At 38.9% G+C, this 21,409-nt stretch overlaps 1 protein-coding gene across 1 annotated transcript in view; it reads right to left on the bottom strand.

The window, feature by feature from the left end:
• The window catches only part of LOC133649218 (AF4/FMR2 family member 2-like), a 277,314-nt gene that overhangs the window by 105,342 nt on the left and 150,563 nt on the right, over positions 1 to 21,409 (bottom strand). The window contains exon 9 of the mRNA XM_062046050.1: positions 15,589 to 15,643. Coding sequence (XP_061902034.1) covers positions 15,589 to 15,643 — 55 coding nt within the window. The remainder of the gene's footprint in view (positions 1 to 15,588; positions 15,644 to 21,409) is intronic.

The raw sequence follows: 21,409 nt of genomic DNA, 5'->3' as shown, positions 1-21,409 counted from the left end.
GCCTGTAATCATTTGCATTACTATTGAGATCACCAAATGCCTGGGCCTTCAATTACAGCTTGTTAGTAGGTCTTGCTGCTTTCACTTTTGTGTAAAGCCTGTTTCATGAGGCAGAGTTCAGGCTACTGATTTGAAGAAGAAAATTCCAGTAAGTTGCCTTCGAAAAGTCTTGAGCCGCATCCATTGCACGCATATACGGTATAAGCATACACCTGTATATGGTCATAATTCATCAGCGAACTCCTTGCTTCATAGCTTTTGTCTAACTGTGAGCAGAGTATTGCTTCGTACGTCTAACAATTCACTGTTACTTCCGTCAGCAGTACAGCACATACATGTCTATGCTATAACTATAGAAGGGAACATGATGTGGTATGCTTTGGATAATAAGCAGTCCTTTCTGTCCTATCATTCTAAAAAAAAATGGACTTCAGAAAGTCATCCACTTTTTTTATTTAGCATTTCTCTACACAGGCAAGTGGCAAACACAAAGTGCTTTACACACACAAAAAGAAGAGAAGAAAACACACACATACAAACGCACGCACGTGCACGCACACACACATCACTATTGACAATAACAATAACACTGAGGACTGAGGAAAAACGCCACCTTTGAGGTGTCCACACTGGAGGATAACTAAGATTAACGCCATCTAAAAAATAGTAGGGAACATATGATAAAATATATGTAGAAGTATTAAATTAAAAAGTTAAAGTACCAATGATTGTCCCACACACACTAGTCTAAATAAATAATAGATAAATAATGTAAATAATACATTAATAAGTTAATAAAAACATTGAGAGAATAAGAGTATTAATATTAGCAATAAATAAAATAGAAAAAAAAACAAGTATAATAAAAAATGTAAAACATAAGATGAGTTTAACATGATAAGTAAAAAGCCTGATTAAAAAATGTCATAGATTATAAAATATGTCTATCTAAGAATGATCAATTAATTAGAACCCCCAATACTTATATTTTAACTTAGGTTTCATTAATAAATACTTTTTGTCCACCAAAAAATACCATTATAATTATGCTGATTACATGTAACTGCTATTTAAGTAGAATAATGGACACTAGCAAGCGTTAAAAGTGATGCATGTCTTCTTACTCCACCTATCCTCTTGTCAATCAATTGTATACACAACTATATTATTACAATGACAAAAAAACCTAATTGGTTTTGCAATGCATTCATCTTCTGCTGTTGATTAAGATCAATTCGCATTTAGCTCCTTTTTTAGTCTCTCAAGGAATCAGGTGATTAACGACGCCAATGGTTTTGAGGTTCTGACAGATTGACGCAGAGCTGCAGACATGAATAACAAACCTTGTCAGATTTGTGACTCTGGGAGATTTGCAGGGTTCATGAAGAGTTTCTGTGCGAGAATATATCCCGTGAGGGCTTCAAGAAAAATAAAGGCTGCAATTACTCACTAAACCTACAAAATGCGGCTTCAGCCTGTCTAGATATTAAGAGTATTGGAAACATGAACACAGTGCTCAATCATGTACAACCAGCGTGACACAACGATAGCTACACTCACACACACAGCCCTACTAAATCTTAGACAGGTGGTCCTCGTGTTACAACGGTTTGTGGTTACGACACACTCCCATAAATCATTAATACTGTACAAAACGAAAACTAGTTATGTGCATGCAAGGAAAGGACACATGTCCATGGCAGGAGTAATACTGTACCTTTACACCAATACACTCACAGATGTTTTATTGACAAGCGTTAATACTACTCAATGAGCACAACACATACAAGAGCTCATATGCAGACAGAGGAGCTGAATTCTAAAATCCCTTTTACAAAATGGCGGAAAAGATCATCAGGACTCCTCTTCCTCCTATCTAGGAGATCGCAAAAAGCAGCTGCCTGACCAGGGCTCAGGAAATCCGCAGAGACTCCTCCCAACCCCATCAAGGACTGTTTTCACTGCTGGACTCTAGAAAGAGGTTCCGCAGCCTCCATAGCAGAACCTACAGGTTCTGTAACAGCTTCTTCCCTCAGGCCGTAAGACTCTTGAACGCATCATAATAACCCCCTCAATTTCCCCCCAAAACAGATTAACTCGCTTGAATATAAAGACAATATAACATACATCCATAAACGTGAATGTATATGCAAAAGTGCAATATATTTGTCTGTACAGTAATCTATTTATTTATATCTGCACCTTATTGCTCTTTTATCCTGCACTACAACGAGCTAATGCTACAACATTTCGTTCTCATCTGTACTGCAAAGTTCAAATTTGAATGACAATAATAAGGAAGTCTAAGTCTCAGTCTAAGTCTACGTATTAATTGCTTGTACGGCAATATGTTTAATATTTCGGCATTCATTTGCAGTGGTGAAGTGTTGCCGACGACAACCACAATATTTAATAGAGTCACATAGAAAAAATGCCTTACATATTCTTTCAAAAAGCAGAATATCTGTTCAAACTCTTGTATTAGAACTCCTTTGAATGTGAAGGTGTCCCTAATGGAGCGCCTAGTGAATCTCACAAAAAACATTTCCTTGGATCCTTATCTTCCAGATACTTGCATGTGCGAGTCGTCACCCCAGGGTCGGTGATGCAGCTTTAACAAGTCACCCCCACACAGCCTTGAACAATAACTGAACAATGACTTATCTTTCAGGATTCTGTATAAAGCATTTCCAACTGAACACATGGCTTAGAATCCTTAATTTCAGATGCCACCTTCATGCAGAGCTCGCCTTGCAGAAAATGTAGCAGTTTAAAGGATTACTGTTTGTAATTGTGAAGCGAGCCTCTCACCGTAAAGGCGAAATGCAGCTGGCTTACCAAATGTACAACTTGTTATTTTATTGTTATGCATTAGTATCAGCCATATTGTACAAGGCAGCCAGGACATCCATCCATCCATTTTCTACCGCTTGTCCCTTCCGGGTTGCGGGGGGTGCTGGAGCCTATCTCAGCTGCATTCGGGCGGAAGGCGGGGTACACCCTGGACAAGTCACCACCTCATCACAGGGCCAACACAGATAGACAGACAACATTCACACTCACATTCACACACTAGGGCCAATTTAGTGTTGCCAATCAACCTATCCCCAGGTGCATGTCAGGAAGCATTGCAATTCCATAATTGATGTCTTTAAATCCTAATCTGAGGTTTGATTGATTGATCGCATGACATCATGCTGTTCATTTGCATTTTCCTGTGCATAGTGTTTATTTTACATTTCCTTGTTTCCACTTCCTGTGCGCTTCCCTTTTCCTGCCACTTCACCTCTGCTTCCCTTACATGTTCCTGATTGACAATCAGGAGACACACCTGTCCCTGATTGTCAATTCAGCATTGTCAGCTGAACGGCGCTGGTTTATTGTCGTTTATTCGTTCGTGCTGTTTGTGTATGTTTTCTGCCTTTTTGCCGAGTAAGCTGCCTTATCCGCGTTGGTGCTCCATCGTCCATCATTAAAGTAAGTTTTACCTGCACTTTGCCTACCATTTCTGCATCTTGGGTTTCACGCCGCAGGCCACCGTACACTATTGTGACAATTAACTTAAGATATGTGTCTTTTTTAAAAAATGTACAGAAAACTGAAGACAAATATAAAATGACTAAATGACCAGCGTCTCATTATGGCCTCCTCTTAACCTACACATTTACTTGCCACATACCTAATCATACTTGTATATATCGTATAGGGATAGGTACCAAATTCGGTGCTTTTAAAGGAACTAAATAAATTCCGCCAATACTACTGGGTACTGAGACACGCAAAATCGAAAGATGCCATATTCAATATCTTTGTTGCTTGTGACTTCATATCTAGTTGCAGACTAAACATTGATGTGTACACTTAAGCGGCACTCAGAGCACACTTATCCAAACTTCCTCTACGTAATATTACAATTTTCCATGCCAACAAACCATGTGTGCCTGACAAAAAACCCTCAAAGTAAAGTAAGGCTCCACTTTTCCAAAATGCACTAAATTGATGGTACGTAATTTACATTGGCATCGCCATACACTGTACATGCTACTGATTAGCATTGCCAAGCCACGTGTTACATCAACGTGGCTTCATAGTAAAAGAGTGGGGGTACTAGACTGGCCTGCCTGTAGTGCAGACCTGTCTCCCATTGAAAATGTGTGGCGCATTATGAAGCCTAAAATACCACAACGGAGACCCCCGGACTGTTGAACAACTTAAGCTGTACATCAAGCAAGAATGGGAAATAATTCCACCTGAGAAGCTTAAATTTTTTTTCTCCTCAGTTCCCAAACGTTTACTGAGTGTTGTTAAAAGGAAAGGCCATGTAACACAGTGGTGAACATGCCCTTTCCCAACTACTTTGGCACGTGTTGCAGCCATGAAATTCTAAGTTAATTATTATTTGCAAAAAAAAAATAAAGTATATGAGTTTAAACATCAAATATCTTGTCTTTGTAGTGCATTCAATTGAATATGGGTTGAAAAGGATTTGCAAATCATTGTATTCCGTTTATATTTACATCTAACACAATTTCCCAACTCATATGGAAAATACAAGCAATTAAAAAAAATATCAAATTTGTTGAAGCACAGAATTAAGTCCCAAATATTTGGTCATGATAACACGTTGTACCTTATTTACTCCTATTTGCTACAGTGTCCATTAGGCTTGATATAACCATCTGTGACAAAGTATTTCTCTTTGGGAACGGCGTGGCGAAGTTGGTAGAGTGGCCGTGTCAGCAATCGGAAGGTTGCTGGTTACTGGGGTTCAAACCCCACCTTCTACCATCCTAGTCACGTCTGTTGTGTCCTTGGGCAAGACACTTCACCCTTGCTCCTGATGGGTGCTGGTTAGCGCCTTGCATGGCAGCTCCCGCCATCAGTGTGTGAATGTGTGTGTGAATGGGTGAATGTGGAAATAGTGTCAAAGCGCTTTGAGTACCTTGAAGGTAGAAAAGCGCTATGCAAGTATAACCCATAACCCATTCATTTCAAGGTCAATTATTCTGGATATTTTTTGCACTTCCTCTGAAAAAAGAAATTCCACATTAGTATCTGCTGTAACCTGTCTTTAACTCAGGTGGCATTGACAATCAGCAAAATATTAGTGTGTTTATTGTGTTTTCTACTAAAGTAAGCATCATGTATGTTTGGGATTCTGCCACTTGACTTTTTGTGATATTAGTTCACATGAAAAGTCAACAATGTCCACTTCATTGCAAAAGCGATTTTCCAGCAAGAATGGAAAATGCATTATTATACTTGATATAATGTACATATACTGTATTATGCAGTCTTAGGAACATGTATGCTTGATTGTATGTTCATCATAGCTTTTGCTCTTTACTGTTGCAAAGTATAAGTAGTTCTTAAGCTATTGTGGTAAATATAACTTGACAGCTGTGAACATGGATTAATTAACAAGTTATGACATGGTTAGAAGCTAAAAAAAAGCGAAGGGATAAGTGCTAAACCATAAACAAGTAAGCACATAATGCCTCGCAAACACATTTTATTTATAGTTTTCTTTGTTTTGTTTTTAGTTTATATAGGTTCTACTGTTGAACAGGCAGAATTATAAATATTTGTCCAAAATACATATTGTGTAAGTACTGCAGATAATGACAAAGCATATACTTTTTTAGCAATAGATTTTTTAAACAAATTCATAACCAGGGGTTCCAGACCTACCACAGTATCTTAACTTTGTCTTGGAGGTGACAAAACAGATGAATGCAATATCTAATAGTATATTTAAAAATTAATAACAAAATTTTATTTTTGAATACACCAAAACAAACACTAAAAAACAAGCTGCGGGCCAAATATGCTCCCTCGGCCTCACTTTGGACATCCCAGGTGTGCGGGGTTTCATTTTAGGAACGTATGATGCAAACAAATGCAACAGTAACAGTTTAAACAGTCTGAATTATTTTATTTTTTTAGGAAATACACAAAATAAGAATAACATTTACGACATGTCAGTCAATTTTTGGACCAAACGGGACATTTTTTTCCCCCATTTTCCATCCATCCATTTTATCCATATCAGAATTATCAGAATTAATGATACAGTATCACATTTTAAATACACTGAAAAAAATATGAACACAACACTTTTGTTTTTGCTCCCATTTTTCATGAGTTGAACTCAAAGATCTAAAACTTTTACAATTGCTCTCAAATATTGTTCACAAATCTGTCTAAACCTGTATTAGTGAGCACTTCTTCTTTGCCAAGATAATCCATCCCACTTTACAGGTGTGGAATATCAAGATGCTGATTAAACAGCATGATTATTGCACAGGTGTGTGCCTTAGGCTGCCCACAATAAAAGGCCACTCTGAAATGTGCAGTTTTATCACACAGCACAATGCCACAGATGTCGCAAGTTTTAAGGGAGCGTGCAGTTTGCATGCTGACTGCAGGAAAGTCCACCAGAGTTGTTGCTCGTGAATTAAATGTTCATTTCTCCACCATAAGCCGTTTCCGAAGGTGTTTCAGAGAATTTGGCAGTGCATCCAACCGGCCTCACAACCGCAGACTACGTGTAACCACACAAGCCCAGGACCTCCACATCCTGCAGATGCACCTCCATGATCGTTGGACAGCTGCTGCAACAATTGGTTTGCATAACCAAATAATTTCTGCACAAACTGTAAGAAACCGTCTAAGGGAAGCTCATCTGCATGCTCGTTGTCCTCATCGGGGTCTCGACCTGACTGCAGTTTGTTGTTTTTAACCGACTTAAGTGGACAAATGCTCACATTCGATGGTGTCTGGCACGTTGGAGAAGTGTTCTCTTCACGGATGAATCCCAGTTTTTACTGTTCAGAGCAGATGGCAAACAGCGTGTGTGGCGTCATGTGGGAGAGCGGTTTGTTCATGTCAATGTTGTGAATCGAGTGGCCCATGGTGGGGGTGAGGTCATGGTATGGGCAGGCGTATGTTATGGACAACAGATGCAAGTGCATTTTATTTATGGCATTTTGAACGCACAGAGTAACTGTCACGAGATCCTGAGGCCCATTGTTGTGCCATTCCATCACCTCATGTTGCAGCATGACAATGCACAGCCCCATATTGCAAGAATCTGTACACAATTCCTGGAAGGTCAAAACATCCCAGTTCTTGCATGGCCAGCATAATCACCGGACATGTCACCCATTGAGCATGTTTGGAATGCTGTGAATCGGGGTATATGACAGTGTGTTCTATTTCCTGCCAATAGATAGATAGATAGATAGATAGATAGTACTTTATTGATTCTTTCAGGAGAGTTCCCTCAGGAAAATTTATATCCAGCAACTTGGCACAGCCATTGAAAAGGAGTGGACCAACATTCCACAGGCCACAATCAACAACCCGATCAACTCTATGCGAAGGAAATGTGTTGCACTGTGTGAGGCAAATGGTGGTTACACCAGATACTGAATGCTTTTCTGCCTCTGCCCCCCCACCACCCCCCCACCCCCGACACCCAATAAAGCAAAACTGCACATTTCAGAGTAGCTTTTTATTGTGGGCAGCGTAAGACACACCTGTGCAACAATCATGCTGTTTAAACAGCATCCTGTAGTGCCACACCTGTGAGGTGGTATGGATTATTTTGGCTCGGTCACACAGATTTAGACAGATTTGTGAACAATATTTGAGAGGAATAGGCCTTTTGTGTATATAGTAAGTCTTAGATCTTTGAGTTCACTTCATGAAAAATGGGAGCAAAAACAAATGTTTTTTGTCTTATTTTTGTTCAGTATAATACATTGAGATTAGTATCATGTGTAATGTTTAGTTTTGGCATTGTTCCCATCAATTTCAGTGTTTACTAGGGGTGCAACGGTACAGGTAACCTATGGTACGGTCTGTACGTATGTTTTTGGTCCACAGTTTTTGGTTCTATTTTGGTACCTTTTTTGGGTTTAAAGAAAAGAGCTTTTTTCCTCTCAAATTTCTTTTGTTATTTTGTTTGTCATCAAAAACTGCACCATGCAGTAAATATCAGTGATATACTGAATACATATGAGTTTTCTTTTAAGTTAACAATTACTAAACAACACTCCCTAATGGTAAATTGCCTTTTATTCCTAGATTACTTGTACACATAATTGCTCCTACTTGTAAGAAGCAAGTGGTTTGGAAACTGTATCTTATATTTAATAAAATTACAATAAAATAAGTACCAACACAAAAAACAAGATGAATGATAATTTCAGGGGCTTTTATCCACAAACTCAAAAGTGATTTTAACAATAAAGTGTCAGCAGAGGTTTATTTAGTAGATATTATATCTGAGTAGTTGAATATACACAAAAACAAAGTATGACTCAAAAATATTTCGATATAAAAATGTTTCTTTCAATTACCTTCGTAGGTAAGTTAGTTCTCCCAGTCTGGATCAATAATTCAGTCACAAAGACATTCTGTGCCTGCCTGCAAGTCCGCATTGGGGACAACATTTTTGAATGCACCAAAACGTTAGCGTCTATAGGCAGTGAGACGCTGTTTCTCACTGAAGACTCGGCTGCTTCAAAATGTTGTGTTTGAACTTCACAATGGACATTACGTCATAGGGAGCCTGACTTTTGGTGACTGTGGACATGCACACAAACACATGTACACAAAAACACACGCACGCAAAGGACTGTAGTCCATAAGGGTGGATTGTGCGGTGCAGGGCGGACAGAACGATATTTGTTGCACCCACTGTGTTTACCATACGTTCATACTAGTTTTGGCTTAACCTCTTAAGAATTCTCCATATTCAGCATGTTTATGCGGAGACTCTTATTTTAAAATATTTTACTTTTAAAGGCCTACTGAAACCCACTACTACCGACCACACAGTCAGATAGTTTATATATCAATGATGAAATCTTAACATTGCAACACATGCCAATACGGCCGGGTTAACTTATAAAGTGCAATTTTAAATTTCCCGTTAAACTTCCGGTTGAAAACGTCTATGTATGATGACATATGCGCGTGACGTCAATCGTTGAATCGGAAGTATTCGGACACCATTTAATTCAATACAAAAAGCTCTGTTTTCATCTCAAAATTCCACAGTATTCTGGACATCTGTGTTGGTGAATCTTTTGCAATTTGTTTAATGAACAATGAAGACTGCAAAGAAGAAAGTTGTAGGTGGGATCGGTGTATTAGCGGCAGACTACAGCAACACAACCAGGAGGACTTTGAGATGGATAGCAGACGCGCTAACCGGCGACCTCACCTTGACTTCCTCCGTCTCCGGGCCGCCGACTGCATCTATGATCGGGTGAAGTCTTTCGTCGCTCCGTCGATCGCTGGAACGCAGGTGAGCACGGGTGTTGATAAGCAGGTGAGGGCTGGCTGGCATAGGTGGAGCGCTAATGTTTTTAGCATAGCTCTGTGAGGTCCCGTTGCTGAGTTAGCTTCAATGGCGTCGTTAGCAAGAGCATTGTTAAGCTTCGCCAAGCTGGAACGCATTAACCGTGTATTTACATGTTCATGGTTTAATAGTATTGTTGATTTTCTGTCTATCCTTCCAGTCAGGGGTTTATTTATTTTGTTTCTATCTACATTTAAGCACGATGCTATCACGTTAGCTCCGTAGCTAAAGAGCTTCACCGATGTATTGTCGTGGAGATAAAAGTCACTGTGAATGTCCATTTCGCGTTCTCGACTCTCATTTTCAAGAGGATATAGTATCCAAGGTGGTTTAAAATACAAATCCGTGATCCACAATAGAAAAAGGAGAGAGTGTGGAATCCAATGAACCCTTGTAGCTAAGTTACGGTCAGAGCGAAAAAAGATACGTCCTGCACTGCACGCTAGTCCTTCACTTTCACGTTCCTCATCCACGAATCTTTCATCCTCGCTCAAAGTAATGGGGTAATCGTCGCTTTCTCTGTCCGAATCTCTCTCGCTGCATTGAAAACAATAGGAAAATGTGAGCAGCCCTTCCTCCTGTGACGTCACGCTACTTCCGGTATAGGAAAGGCATTTTTTTAATCAGAGACCAAAAGTTGCGAACTTTATCGTCGTTGTTCTATACTAAATCCTTCCAGCAAAAATATGGCAATATCGCGAAATGATCAAGTATGACACATAGAATGGATCTGCTATCCCCGTTTAAATTTAAAAAAATAATTTCAGTAGGCCTTTAAAGTGTCACTTCTCCTTCCGGTTTTGCCTATGTTATGATCACCGCTTTCTTTTGGTGCAAAATTGGCCATCTGAGTTTTACGCTTTAACAAATATGCCCGAATCCGTACACGATTGCCTACTGCTTGCCGATGCACTGCACCGTTGCCTTCCCAGATTGCTGTGCTGCAGAGGTTTTTTATCTTTTTGATGAAAGTTAGACTACGGAAGGTATTCAAACCAGAGGCTGACGGAAAACAATGGCAAAATACTGTAGTTTGGTGGATAAAACGGGATGTTATCAGGTATGCACCAGTGACTCTGCTTCAACGTTAGCAATATGACCCTTTGTGCGCACAATGTGGTTTTCTGAACGTATAATTACTTTTCAGGGCGCCGATGTGGAGACGACTTCTGAGTGTTTCCCTGTGTTCTGGACATTTTACCAGCTGCAATTGAACTTTTATAGAAAGCCAGAGCTTTTAAGTCTGACCTTGCTTTGACCAAGGTGATCTGTCATCACAGAGAGAAATGTGCAGGCAGCGAGAGACAAAGGACATTGGTGCAGTGGTAATTGGGTTGCTGTTTTTCTTCCAGCTTTTAAAGTCACCAGGAATATCTTGCTTTCCTCCTCTCTGCCTCTCTCTCTCTCTCGCTTCCTTTCCTCTTTTTGCATCCGCCCATCTTTCCTTCTTCTTTCAATTCCCTGCCCTCTTTCGTGTCTTTGCTCAGTGCAAAAACATATTCATCATACCCCTCTGCTGCCCTCCCTGCGCCGTGCCACAGAATACTAATGACAGTGTGTCTGCGTCTGTGAGGCTGCCAACATTTGTGCAACACGCACATGTCTGTGTGTTTGACTATCAATGCATGTGTGTGTTGCGTTTTACTCCAGGCTATAAAAGCTTGATAATACACCATGCACTCATTTGCTATAAGCCTATTAACTGCATGCACAGAAAAATGCCACTGGATTCATGTCAGCCTTTTTCTCTTTGCATTTCTCTCTCCTGTCTGCACTCTTATCAGTATGTCTGCTCTGTCTTTGTCTCTCCATTTTCTCTTTTTACTTTCTTTTCTGTTTATTCTTTCCATATCCATCTTGCAATGTCATGCTGGAGGCTTAAAGCAATAGTTCAACAACTTTGGAGAGATTCACTTAATTTCTCAGAGTGAGCTCAGGAAATGATTTGCATCACATGTCTGCCGTTCGTATATAAAGATGCAAAGAAGCGGGCACCTTTAGACCCCAAAGTAAAAAATACAGTTCAATCTTCATGACAATATTGTGTGAGTCACATCTTGATAAATCAATAGAGCATAACCTTCTGCGTTACGTATCCTATCTAGCCAAAGCATTTGAACAAACATAGTGCAAGCATGCACAACAAAACTTGGAGTGAGACTCCTAAAGTGCACTTTAGCTTCACTGTAATCATGGACATATACATTATACTATTATAGAAACCACTTGCCACAATTCTGTAATTAACAGATCCACTTTCACCATGATTGCAATAACTAAAACCACTGCAGAAAACCTGCCAGCATTCATTACCATTATCTCTATTACCTCATAATTATTCAATTAGACATCCAACAAAAAATGAGAGGAACTAGTTTTAATTAGCATTGCGTGGACTCCTTGATGAGCACTGACACCAGTGGAAAAGGGTTAGTGGCTTGACGCCCCCATTGAGTGCAAAAAAGATCGAGATGAGAGTATGACAAATCTCATACATAATCAATTCTATGTGTAGAGCATCAGGTTATTTATGAATGAGTGTGCAAAATCCTTTGGTACATTTGTGTTGTTAGTCCAATTTGATTAATTTAATGATTCAAAACTCATTTCATGCTCCTTGGGGTCCTTCATTGGACTGTGACAAGTGAATAATTATGGACACTTACTGTAAGAGTTTAATTACGATACATTTGCTCGCCGACTCAATGCGACTTTGCAAATTGATTATGGCAAGTAAGATTTTGAACTCAGCATTGAGAGAAGTATACCCATATGATATTATTAATGACAATAAAACTGTATATCGAGTATAACCTATCGCAGGGATAGTCTGCACCATACTGTTTTAGGGGCCACATTTTAAGAAAGCTAAGGACCGGGAGCTTATTAGTCTTATTCTGTGAATTCTAGAGAACCGGCGTACCTTACTGTAGACATTAGATTTTGGTCTTTTTATTTTGTCAGTGACAAGAATGTTTTTCTGTTTTCTGCAAAAAAGCCATTCAAAAACAGCACTCTAGTGTTTTTAAGAATGAACTCGCAGACCACCAGTTGAATAGTCCAAATGGTGAAAAAAAGAGGACCTAAAATTGAACACTGAGAAACACCACAAGCCTAACTAAAGAAGTCGAACAAATGACTACAAACTGCATCTGAAGAAAACAAGCTACAGCAATACAATAGTTACATAAATCACATTTGTGAAAAAAAATTTAAGTGCCAAAAAGGAGAGAAGATTTAAAAGGGTGCCTTGAAAAACGCCCAAGTTATGTAAATTACAAGTTTGGACCCCATTGTTCTATGTCTGCTAGCAAGGTTAAAATATCAATGCAAGGATCTGCCAATGTGTTTACGACAAACTCCCATAAAGTATTAATACTCTACAAAAAGAAAAAGAAGAACTTGGAAAGTAGAGGAATTCAGGGGGGGGGGGGGGGGGGGGGGGTGCATGTTGTATCAACTAAAGCCCACACTTAAACTTTCCACGTGCAAGATTGAATCTATTGTAACCTATTTTTATGGGCTTTCCTCTTTGTGATGTTAATTCCTGTTACACGCTGTTATACAGTATATGCCTTGCGCTCTTATTTTGAAGGCGCTAAGAGCGGAAGTGATGTTTTTGAAAGAAGGTAAATAAAGTGGTCCTCGTGTAAACTGGAGCCTCCGTGTTTATTATTTTGTAGTTTCATACAGTATATGCGACATTTATAAACCCTCGGTTACACTATTTAAAAAAGTTATTTAATAAGAAGCCAAAAAGTGCAAAAACAATAATGTTCATGTTGGAGGAGTTGTGAATGACCGCAGGGCCACAACATTAGGTACACCTGCAGACTGCAGCACGGATTTCTTATTTCATTCATTCACAACTCCTCCAACACGAACATTATTGTTTTTGCACTTTTTGGCTTCTTATTAAATAACTTTATTAAATAGATTAAATCTTGCACGTGGAAAGTTTAAGTGTGGGCTTTAGTTGATATAACACTCCCGTCAGGGGGTGCATTCTACGACGGGAGTGCATTCTACGACGGAAGTGCATTAATCCAGCACAACAGCGGGGCATGGACTTCATTTATAAGTAAAGGTAAGACCATAATAACGTTTTTTTTAATTAAATATGCTTTTTTGTGTGCTACAGTTTGTATGTGTAAAGTTAAAGTTAAGTTTAAGTACCAATGATTGTCACACACACACTAGGTGTGGTGAAATTTGTCCTCTGCATTCGACCCATCCCCTTGTTCACCCCCTGGGAGGTGAGGGGAGCAGTGGGCAGCAGCGGCGCCGCGCCCGGGAATAATTTTTTGTGATTTAACCCCCAATTCCAACCCTTGATGCTGAGTCCCAAGCAGGGAAGAATGATGGTATGAGCTTTTAAACATAATCCGTTAACTGCTGCCAATCAAATGGTGAATAAGATACTCTTTAGGGTTCATATGTTTGTAAATCTGACTGTGATGAAGTCAGTGCCTCACCAGCCATGAACCTCACCGCACGTCACTGGTTATTAGTATCAACATTTTAGCTTTTTTACATTGTGCCCTTTTAGCCTATTTTACACATTTGTTTTGTTGAATTTTATTCGTACACTGTGCTGCAGGCCAATAAAAACAACAACCATAGCGTCTACTATTAGTGGGCATGTTGTGTGCTATTTACTAACACTGCATGTGCAATTGTAAAGTGGTGCAGACCGCCTTATTTAAATGAGGATTTTGTGTGTACTATACGGGGCATCACCACAGAGACACTCATTTTTTGTCATTCTGTCATTTTGTCATTCAAATTTGAATGACAATAAAAGGAAGTCTATGTATAAGTCTCTCTATTTACTGCACATTCATGTTATGCATGCTCCTACCTGTGGCGTTATGCTATGTTATCAAACATGCAGGAGACATATGCCACTTTTTATGGACATTCTAGAAGCAGTCCTTCAGTGGATCTACAATGAAAACAACTCATCAGGAGAGAGGCTGCACTTACTCCGCTCAAAACGCAAAAAAAAAAAAAAAATGCACACTTAAAGTGGTGTGTTTTATACAAGAAATATTTTAATAATATATATTATTTGTGAAATAAACGTCACTTAACACCATTAAAAAATACTAAATGACACCAAAACTCAATTTGTTTTAATCATCCCTTAAAGTCCTCTAGCAGCTATACAATTATAAAATGATGTTGCTGAATAGAAGATATGTCTAATTTTTTTATTTATTTCTGACCGCACAAAATGTTGACACAAATATAGGGTGGAGGATTCTCGTCTGTCCATCGTCTGTTTGTGAAGCCCTGTGTAGAACTGTCGGTATGCACGTCCTTCCGACACATGCTAAATAAAACGCCAAATAGTGCATGGAAAGCGGTGATTAGTGTTGATATATCACATTGTGCATGCTAAATAAATATATTTGCATCTTCTCCTCCCAGTATTGTGGGTGATTTGATGATCAGCATATATTTTGCGTATTATTGAAGACAGAAACACAAAATGGATTGCACGCCTTATTCTGCTCACTTAACATATGCAATCTACTTTGCGTACGTTTAGTAGATTAGCTTTGTTTAATTTAGTACACGTAAACCTTTAGTAAATCCTAGGTGACCGCATAATTGATATAGTCGACTAATCCTGAGGAGAGTTGATGATTAGTTGACAATTAAAATAGTTCTTAGTTGCAGCCTGAGTTGAAACCAAACCAAAGAGAGAGGATGAGGGATTACCATCAGAAGTAGACATTGATGTCAATGTCAATCCATTTCTGGAGGCAGTGGAGGTTTTGAAGAACCCTAATAAAAATAGTAGCTCTTTGAAGCTAGAAACGCGACATCTGAGATGAGTCTGTCATTGACAGTTGAACTATGACAGAGATTTGAGAGTCAGGCCCTCTAGTCCAACACACATGACCTCCGACCTCACCAATGTTCTGCTGAATGAATGGATGAACTGCACCTCCAGTTACAGTATTTTGCCTATACGGTTACCTAATTTCTAGCTGATTGCAAATGGTGTGATGCATGATTCAGCTGATGACACGAGGCAGGAAACTGATTTAAAATTTGGATGAATGCTTTCAGTGAAATGAATTAAACAGATGTCGAGACTGACGAACTAATCAGTACCAAGAAGATCCGGTTGTGCATGAATGAAAGGCAAATAGTTGAAAGTCAAAACGAAACTGAGCAATGCATACGCTGCAGGGAAAACTCACCTGTTGCTCGGCCTCTTCTTCGTCGCTGCTGATCTTCAGGTCATCCTCCAGCATTCTGCATTAATAGAAAAGAACATGTTTGACTGCAGCCCTGACCTCAACATCTGCTTCAATTAGCTTGAATACGGCGTGCTGTGAGCTGTAAAGTGTCGTCCTCATGGCAAATGGATTAATTGCACAGCCAAAGCAGCGCTGGCTTATGTTAGGAACTGAAGAAGAGGACGATAGACTGTGGTGTAGAAAAAACAAAAAACAACCAGATGTTCTGAGTTTGGAGAGAGAAGCCAGATTGTTTTTTCACCTGGAAACTTTTTGTCTGGAAAACTGCTGACCTGCTGCCAAGTATTCTTTGGTAACAATAAAAAAAATAAAAATAAAATAAAATAAACATTGATTGATTGAAGAAGAGAGAGCCCACTCAGTCAGGAGTCCCATGGAAGGAAGATGTTCTCATCTTCCAATTGCAACAAAAGTAAACATACACTATATGCACATATACTTGTGATTGTGTGTAAGATGACCTCCCCGGTAGCAAATGATTCTGTATTTATGCGCCGAGCATTGGCAACTTTTATTGCCTGATATAAACCATCCGTGCACGCTACTGTTATTTTGAGATAGCATTGCTATTGTTATGACAGGAGAATCCCCTAAAGGGATTTTTACCGCCTCACGAAGCGCTCTCTTCAGTGCTCTCGCCCCTAAAAAACACTCTCCGGTGCTGCGGCGTTTTCAGTTGGGACCGCGCGAGTCGTGAATGAGTGAAGCGCAATGAGAAAAGCATCACAGATAAGGGCGCAGTGCAGCACATAGGCGATGATAGATATATTTGGATAAATGAAAAATGGAGTCATACTTTATTTCATAAGAAGGGACAGATGGGAAGAGGGAGATAGGGAGGTAAGATGGAGATGATAATGACAGGGAAGAGGAGGGCAAAGACCCGGGAGAGGAGGAAATGTGGAGGGAAAATGAATAAAATGCAAGAAAGAACGAGTGGCAGTCAGTATTCAACCTTTCATTGAGCTCTAAAGCCCATTTAGGAACTTAAATGAAACCTCACACCTAACTATTAAGCTGTGCGACGACACAATATGAGTCCTCACAACACAATGAAAATACGAAAACTCTTTTAAATTTTTTACACCGCTTGTCCTCATGAGGGTCGCGGGTGAGCTGCAGCCTATCCCGGCTGACTTGGAGTACACACATACTGACAAACGACCAGTCATACCGACATGTGTATGGACAACTTACAGGCAACAATTACCGTATTTTCCGCACTATAAGGCACACCTAAAAACCTCCAATTTTCTCGAAAGCTGACAGTGCGCCTTATAACCCGGTGCGCCTTATATATGGACCAACATTGAGCCACAACAAACCTAAACTTCATTTTCATAAAGTTTAGGTCTCGCAACTACGGTAAACAGCCGCCAAATGATTTTTCCCCCGTAGAAGAAGAAGCGCTTCTTCTTCTACGGTAAGCAGCCGCCGACTTCATTTTCCCCCGTAGAAAAAGAAGTGCTTCTAACCCAAAAATGGCTCCTATTAAGAGACACGCTTATGACGCAGAGTTTAAACTTAAGACGATCAGTCACGCAGTAGAACACGGGAATAGAGCAGCAGCGAGAGAATTTAACATAAAAGAATCAATGGTGTTTAATTCGGACACTGAAGAAGAAGAATTTGAGGGATTTGTGGATGAGGAATAACTTAATAAAGTGAGCTTTACATGTTTATTTTGTGTGTTGTGTTGTGTGACATTAACGTTTGAGCAACGTTGAGTTATTGATATATTGTTATTGCTCTGCACTATTTCGAGTGTTACTATATTGTGATTGCACTAATGTTTGATTTACCGTAACAGTATCACTGTTTTTTACGTGTTTATTGAATCAGGGAAAAGTTCCCCTCCACTATGTGATACAAATGTTGCACTACATGTTATACCTTGCTGTTGTTAAAAGATAAACAAAACACCACGTCACTGACTTTACTTTTTTAAATAATAAAACAGCTGTTTATTCATTTTGGGAGTGAACAGAGTTGTCAGAACGCTGGTTTGTAATCTATTAATAAAGTTTGACTGACCTATCTGACTGTTTTGTTGACGTTCCCTTCAGCGCAGCTCCATCTAATGGATGCATAGGTGCGCCTTATAATCCGGTGCGCCTTATATATGAACAAAGTTTTGAAATATGCCATTCATTGAAGGTGCGCCTTATAATCCGGTGCGCCCTTATAGTGCGGAAAATACGGTACACTGACAAGCATGTTTTTGGGAATGTGGGAGAAATTTGAACAGGGATCTCGACTGTCAGGGAGATGTGCATTGGTCAATATAAATGTAGAATGAAAACATTAGAAATTAAATAATTAGGATGCTATGATACTTATCACAACAATAAAAAAATGGTTATGAATAAATAAAGTTAAAACAATTAAAATTCAATAGCCTTGTAATGTTAGGTATTGTTACAGTATTTCAGTGAGCAATCTATAAATGACCAATACAATTTGACTTACGCATTGCAATTTAATATTTTTATTACTACATTACCTCAACTTAAGAGTGCTCCAACTTCAAAGTGTTTTGAGATAAGAGCTGTCTCGCAGCTAATTGTTATGCTTAAAGTTACGAGCAACAATGTGAGTTTCAAGCATCCCCCACTAGTTGGCATAGCCCTAATGTCACAGTGAACCCCTTAACATTTGGTATTACTTGTTAGCATCATCTTATAGCTAGATATGGACATAACTTTGTTTTTCCAACCATAGGAAGGAAGAATGTGAGTGTGAAGTGAGATATTCTTTAAATTAAAGAAATAAATCATCAACATGACCAAGTGTGTTGCCAAATTGGTGAACCTATTCAAGCATAGCACTGCTAGTCTGCCCCACACTGAAGCAGAATAAGTCTAACGCCAGCAAAGAATGTTAAACGGCAGATGTTTATCCATGAAAATATGGAGAAGCTGCTGAAGGTGTGTTTAATGGAGAAGCAGCTGAAAAGAGATACCGTAGAAGTCCAGTCTCCAAGGTATATGATGTAAATCTTAACAATGTTCATTACTTTATAAAGTAGTTGTTAGTAGTACATTCTATTTTATTGTTTTTATCCAAAATGTATTGTCTAAAAATGTGTTTTCTTTTTAAAATGCACATTTTTTTGTTTTTGTTTGGGGGAGGGGGGGAGAGCACCAATTAAATGTATTTCAATGCATTTCATTGGGCGGCGTTGATCTGAGATACACGTTTTTGGAGTTAAATTTCTTCTGCATGTGTTTGCAATACATTTCCACTTCAGAGCATTTACAAATGCATATATTCATTTACTGTCTTCTTTTTGTAACACAGTGAATGATTAATATGCAATGCAATAAATAATGATGTCATCCATGATTAACGTACTGAAATGAAGAATATCTCGTTTTCAATAAGGTTGAAAGTATTTCTCACAATTCTTCTTCCTTGTACTTTTTACGCACTTTTAATTTGAACAACCTCTTGAACTGGATCATATTAGTACAATGTTTATCTTTTTTGCTTAATCTATTCCATAATTTAATTCCACATACTGATATGCTGAAGGTCTTAAGTGTTGTACGTGCATACAAATGTTTTGAGTTATTTTTTCCTCTAAGGTTATATTTCTCCTCTTTAGTTGAGAAGAATTGTTGTACATTCTTGGGTAGCAGCCAGCAGGTTATAGTTTGCATTGTAGATAACATTAGTTATTTGCAAATTTACCAAACCGTTGAATTTCAGTATTTTTGATTAAATAATAAAGTGTTTGTATGTTCTCTGTATCCAACATTATGTATTATTCCAACAGATCTTTTTTGTAACAGATTTAGTGACTGAAGTACACATTTGTAGTTATTTCCCCATATTTCTACACAATAACTCAGATATGGTAACACTGGCGAGCAGTAGAGAATATGGAGTGATTTTTGGTCCAGAACATATTTGGCTTTGTGCATTATTGAAACATTTGATATTGTTGTTCCGTGTTGTCCCCGCTGGACATTTCAATAAAACATCACATTATAAAACCCATCTATGAACAATTTGTTCAATTAAAGCTGAATGATTGTCTAGACAGGGTGCCTGACTGCTTAGTTGACAGCTATTACTACGATATTTATATATATTTATATAGGGCTATATAAGTAAACTTTAATTGATTGATTGATTGACTTGCTCCCACATTGTTTTGTTTTGGCAGTTTGTAATTTTGCTGTTCAAACAATAATAATGCATTTCCTTTAACACAGGAAAACAAGGAAAAGTGGTAAATAAAACCTAAAATATTCGAATTACACTCCCAAGTGATATAAAACATATACTGATAATTATGATAATTCGGCAGTTCAAATCCGACAAATTTTTTTCCTGTAGGAAATGTAATCAATGCTAGCCTCTGACTTTAATTCACCAATGAAGCGAAATGACTGCTACTTCAGAACGGGCTTGACTTTTTGTTGCAGGATGATTGAATCATCTTTTGGCCAAGTATTAAGAATTTCCTACTTTAATGAGTAACAACATAGAAAATTAATTATATAGTTAATACAAAAATAATACCTAAAGTGTATTAAATACAAATATATAATTTATTATAATATGCATCCATATGTGTATGTATAAAAATTAGAGCTCTTATAAATAACAAGTTAACACGTGATTAATTGCAAAAAACCAACATCGCATTAATCACGTATCTACACAGATTAATCACACATGTTTTTATGTACATGGTCCTTTCAGGTCAGCATGTACATAAACACCTGAAAGGTGGGTTGCTATACGCTCAGTGATCAGGTCAAGGCATACGTGAGGAGACTCTGAATGTTGTGCTCGCTGACAAATTTCGCTTAAAAATAAAACCTGACTGGACTTTAGAAAAGACTGTTAGCAAGTTTGGAGAAAATGAACGATGTGCTATCAAGTAAAACATTTAGAATGAGTTCCTGCATGACATTCTGACGATAAAATTGTATTTGTGTCAAGATATTTGGCTTTTTTTTAGGTTATTTTAAATTATGCAAGCAAGTAAGAACCTATAATTAACCATGATTAATCCAAATTCAAAAGCTTGATTATTTTGATTTATTAAAAAAAATGACAGCACTGGAAAATATGAATTTGTATTATTGACGGTTTGTGTTCCATATTTCACACAATTAAGATCAGGGGTGTCCGAACGTGTTCCAGTGAAAGCCATATACTGAAAAATTAAAGCATGTAGGGGCCATTTTGACACTTTTCATTTTCAAAACCAATACAATAAATAGATTCCTTCACCCTGTTGAGATCCCTCAAGTTTGGCCCCGGGGACTTGGAAGCGTCTCAGTCATAAAGATGTTAAAAATAAGTTGTGGAGAGGCGGGGCCGGCAGACCGACAGCGAGGCGTGCCCCGCCGGGGCCAACTCCGAGATGGCGGCGAGGAAGCGGGGACGGCGAGCGAGCAGCGAGGCGGGGCGCGCCAAGTTTGACACCGCGAACCTCAGGTGCAGGAATCGCCTGGCTGGGCACAATCGTCTAATCACCTCTTAGTGTGTAAAAGAGCCACAGCCGAGAACGACGGGGCAGAAGGAGTTGGAGAGCCAGCAACGCATGCATCGCGGAAGAGAGCGAGAGCGAGAGCAAGAGGCAGACGCAGACGATGCGGCCGGCTGAAAAGCGACCGGGAGAGCGAGCAGTGAATGCAGAGCGAAAGCGACCTGAGACTGAGGTTTTATTTGAAAAAATAAAATAAAGTCAACCATGCTCGAAGCAATGTCCTTCCTTGGTGGTCCTGAGAACCCGCACGAC

This window comes from Entelurus aequoreus, linkage group LG04 (assembly GCF_033978785.1).
Source record: "Entelurus aequoreus isolate RoL-2023_Sb linkage group LG04, RoL_Eaeq_v1.1, whole genome shotgun sequence".
Lineage (NCBI taxonomy): Eukaryota > Metazoa > Chordata > Actinopteri > Syngnathiformes > Syngnathidae > Entelurus > Entelurus aequoreus.
This window is presented reverse-complemented; position numbering and strand designations above follow the sequence as displayed.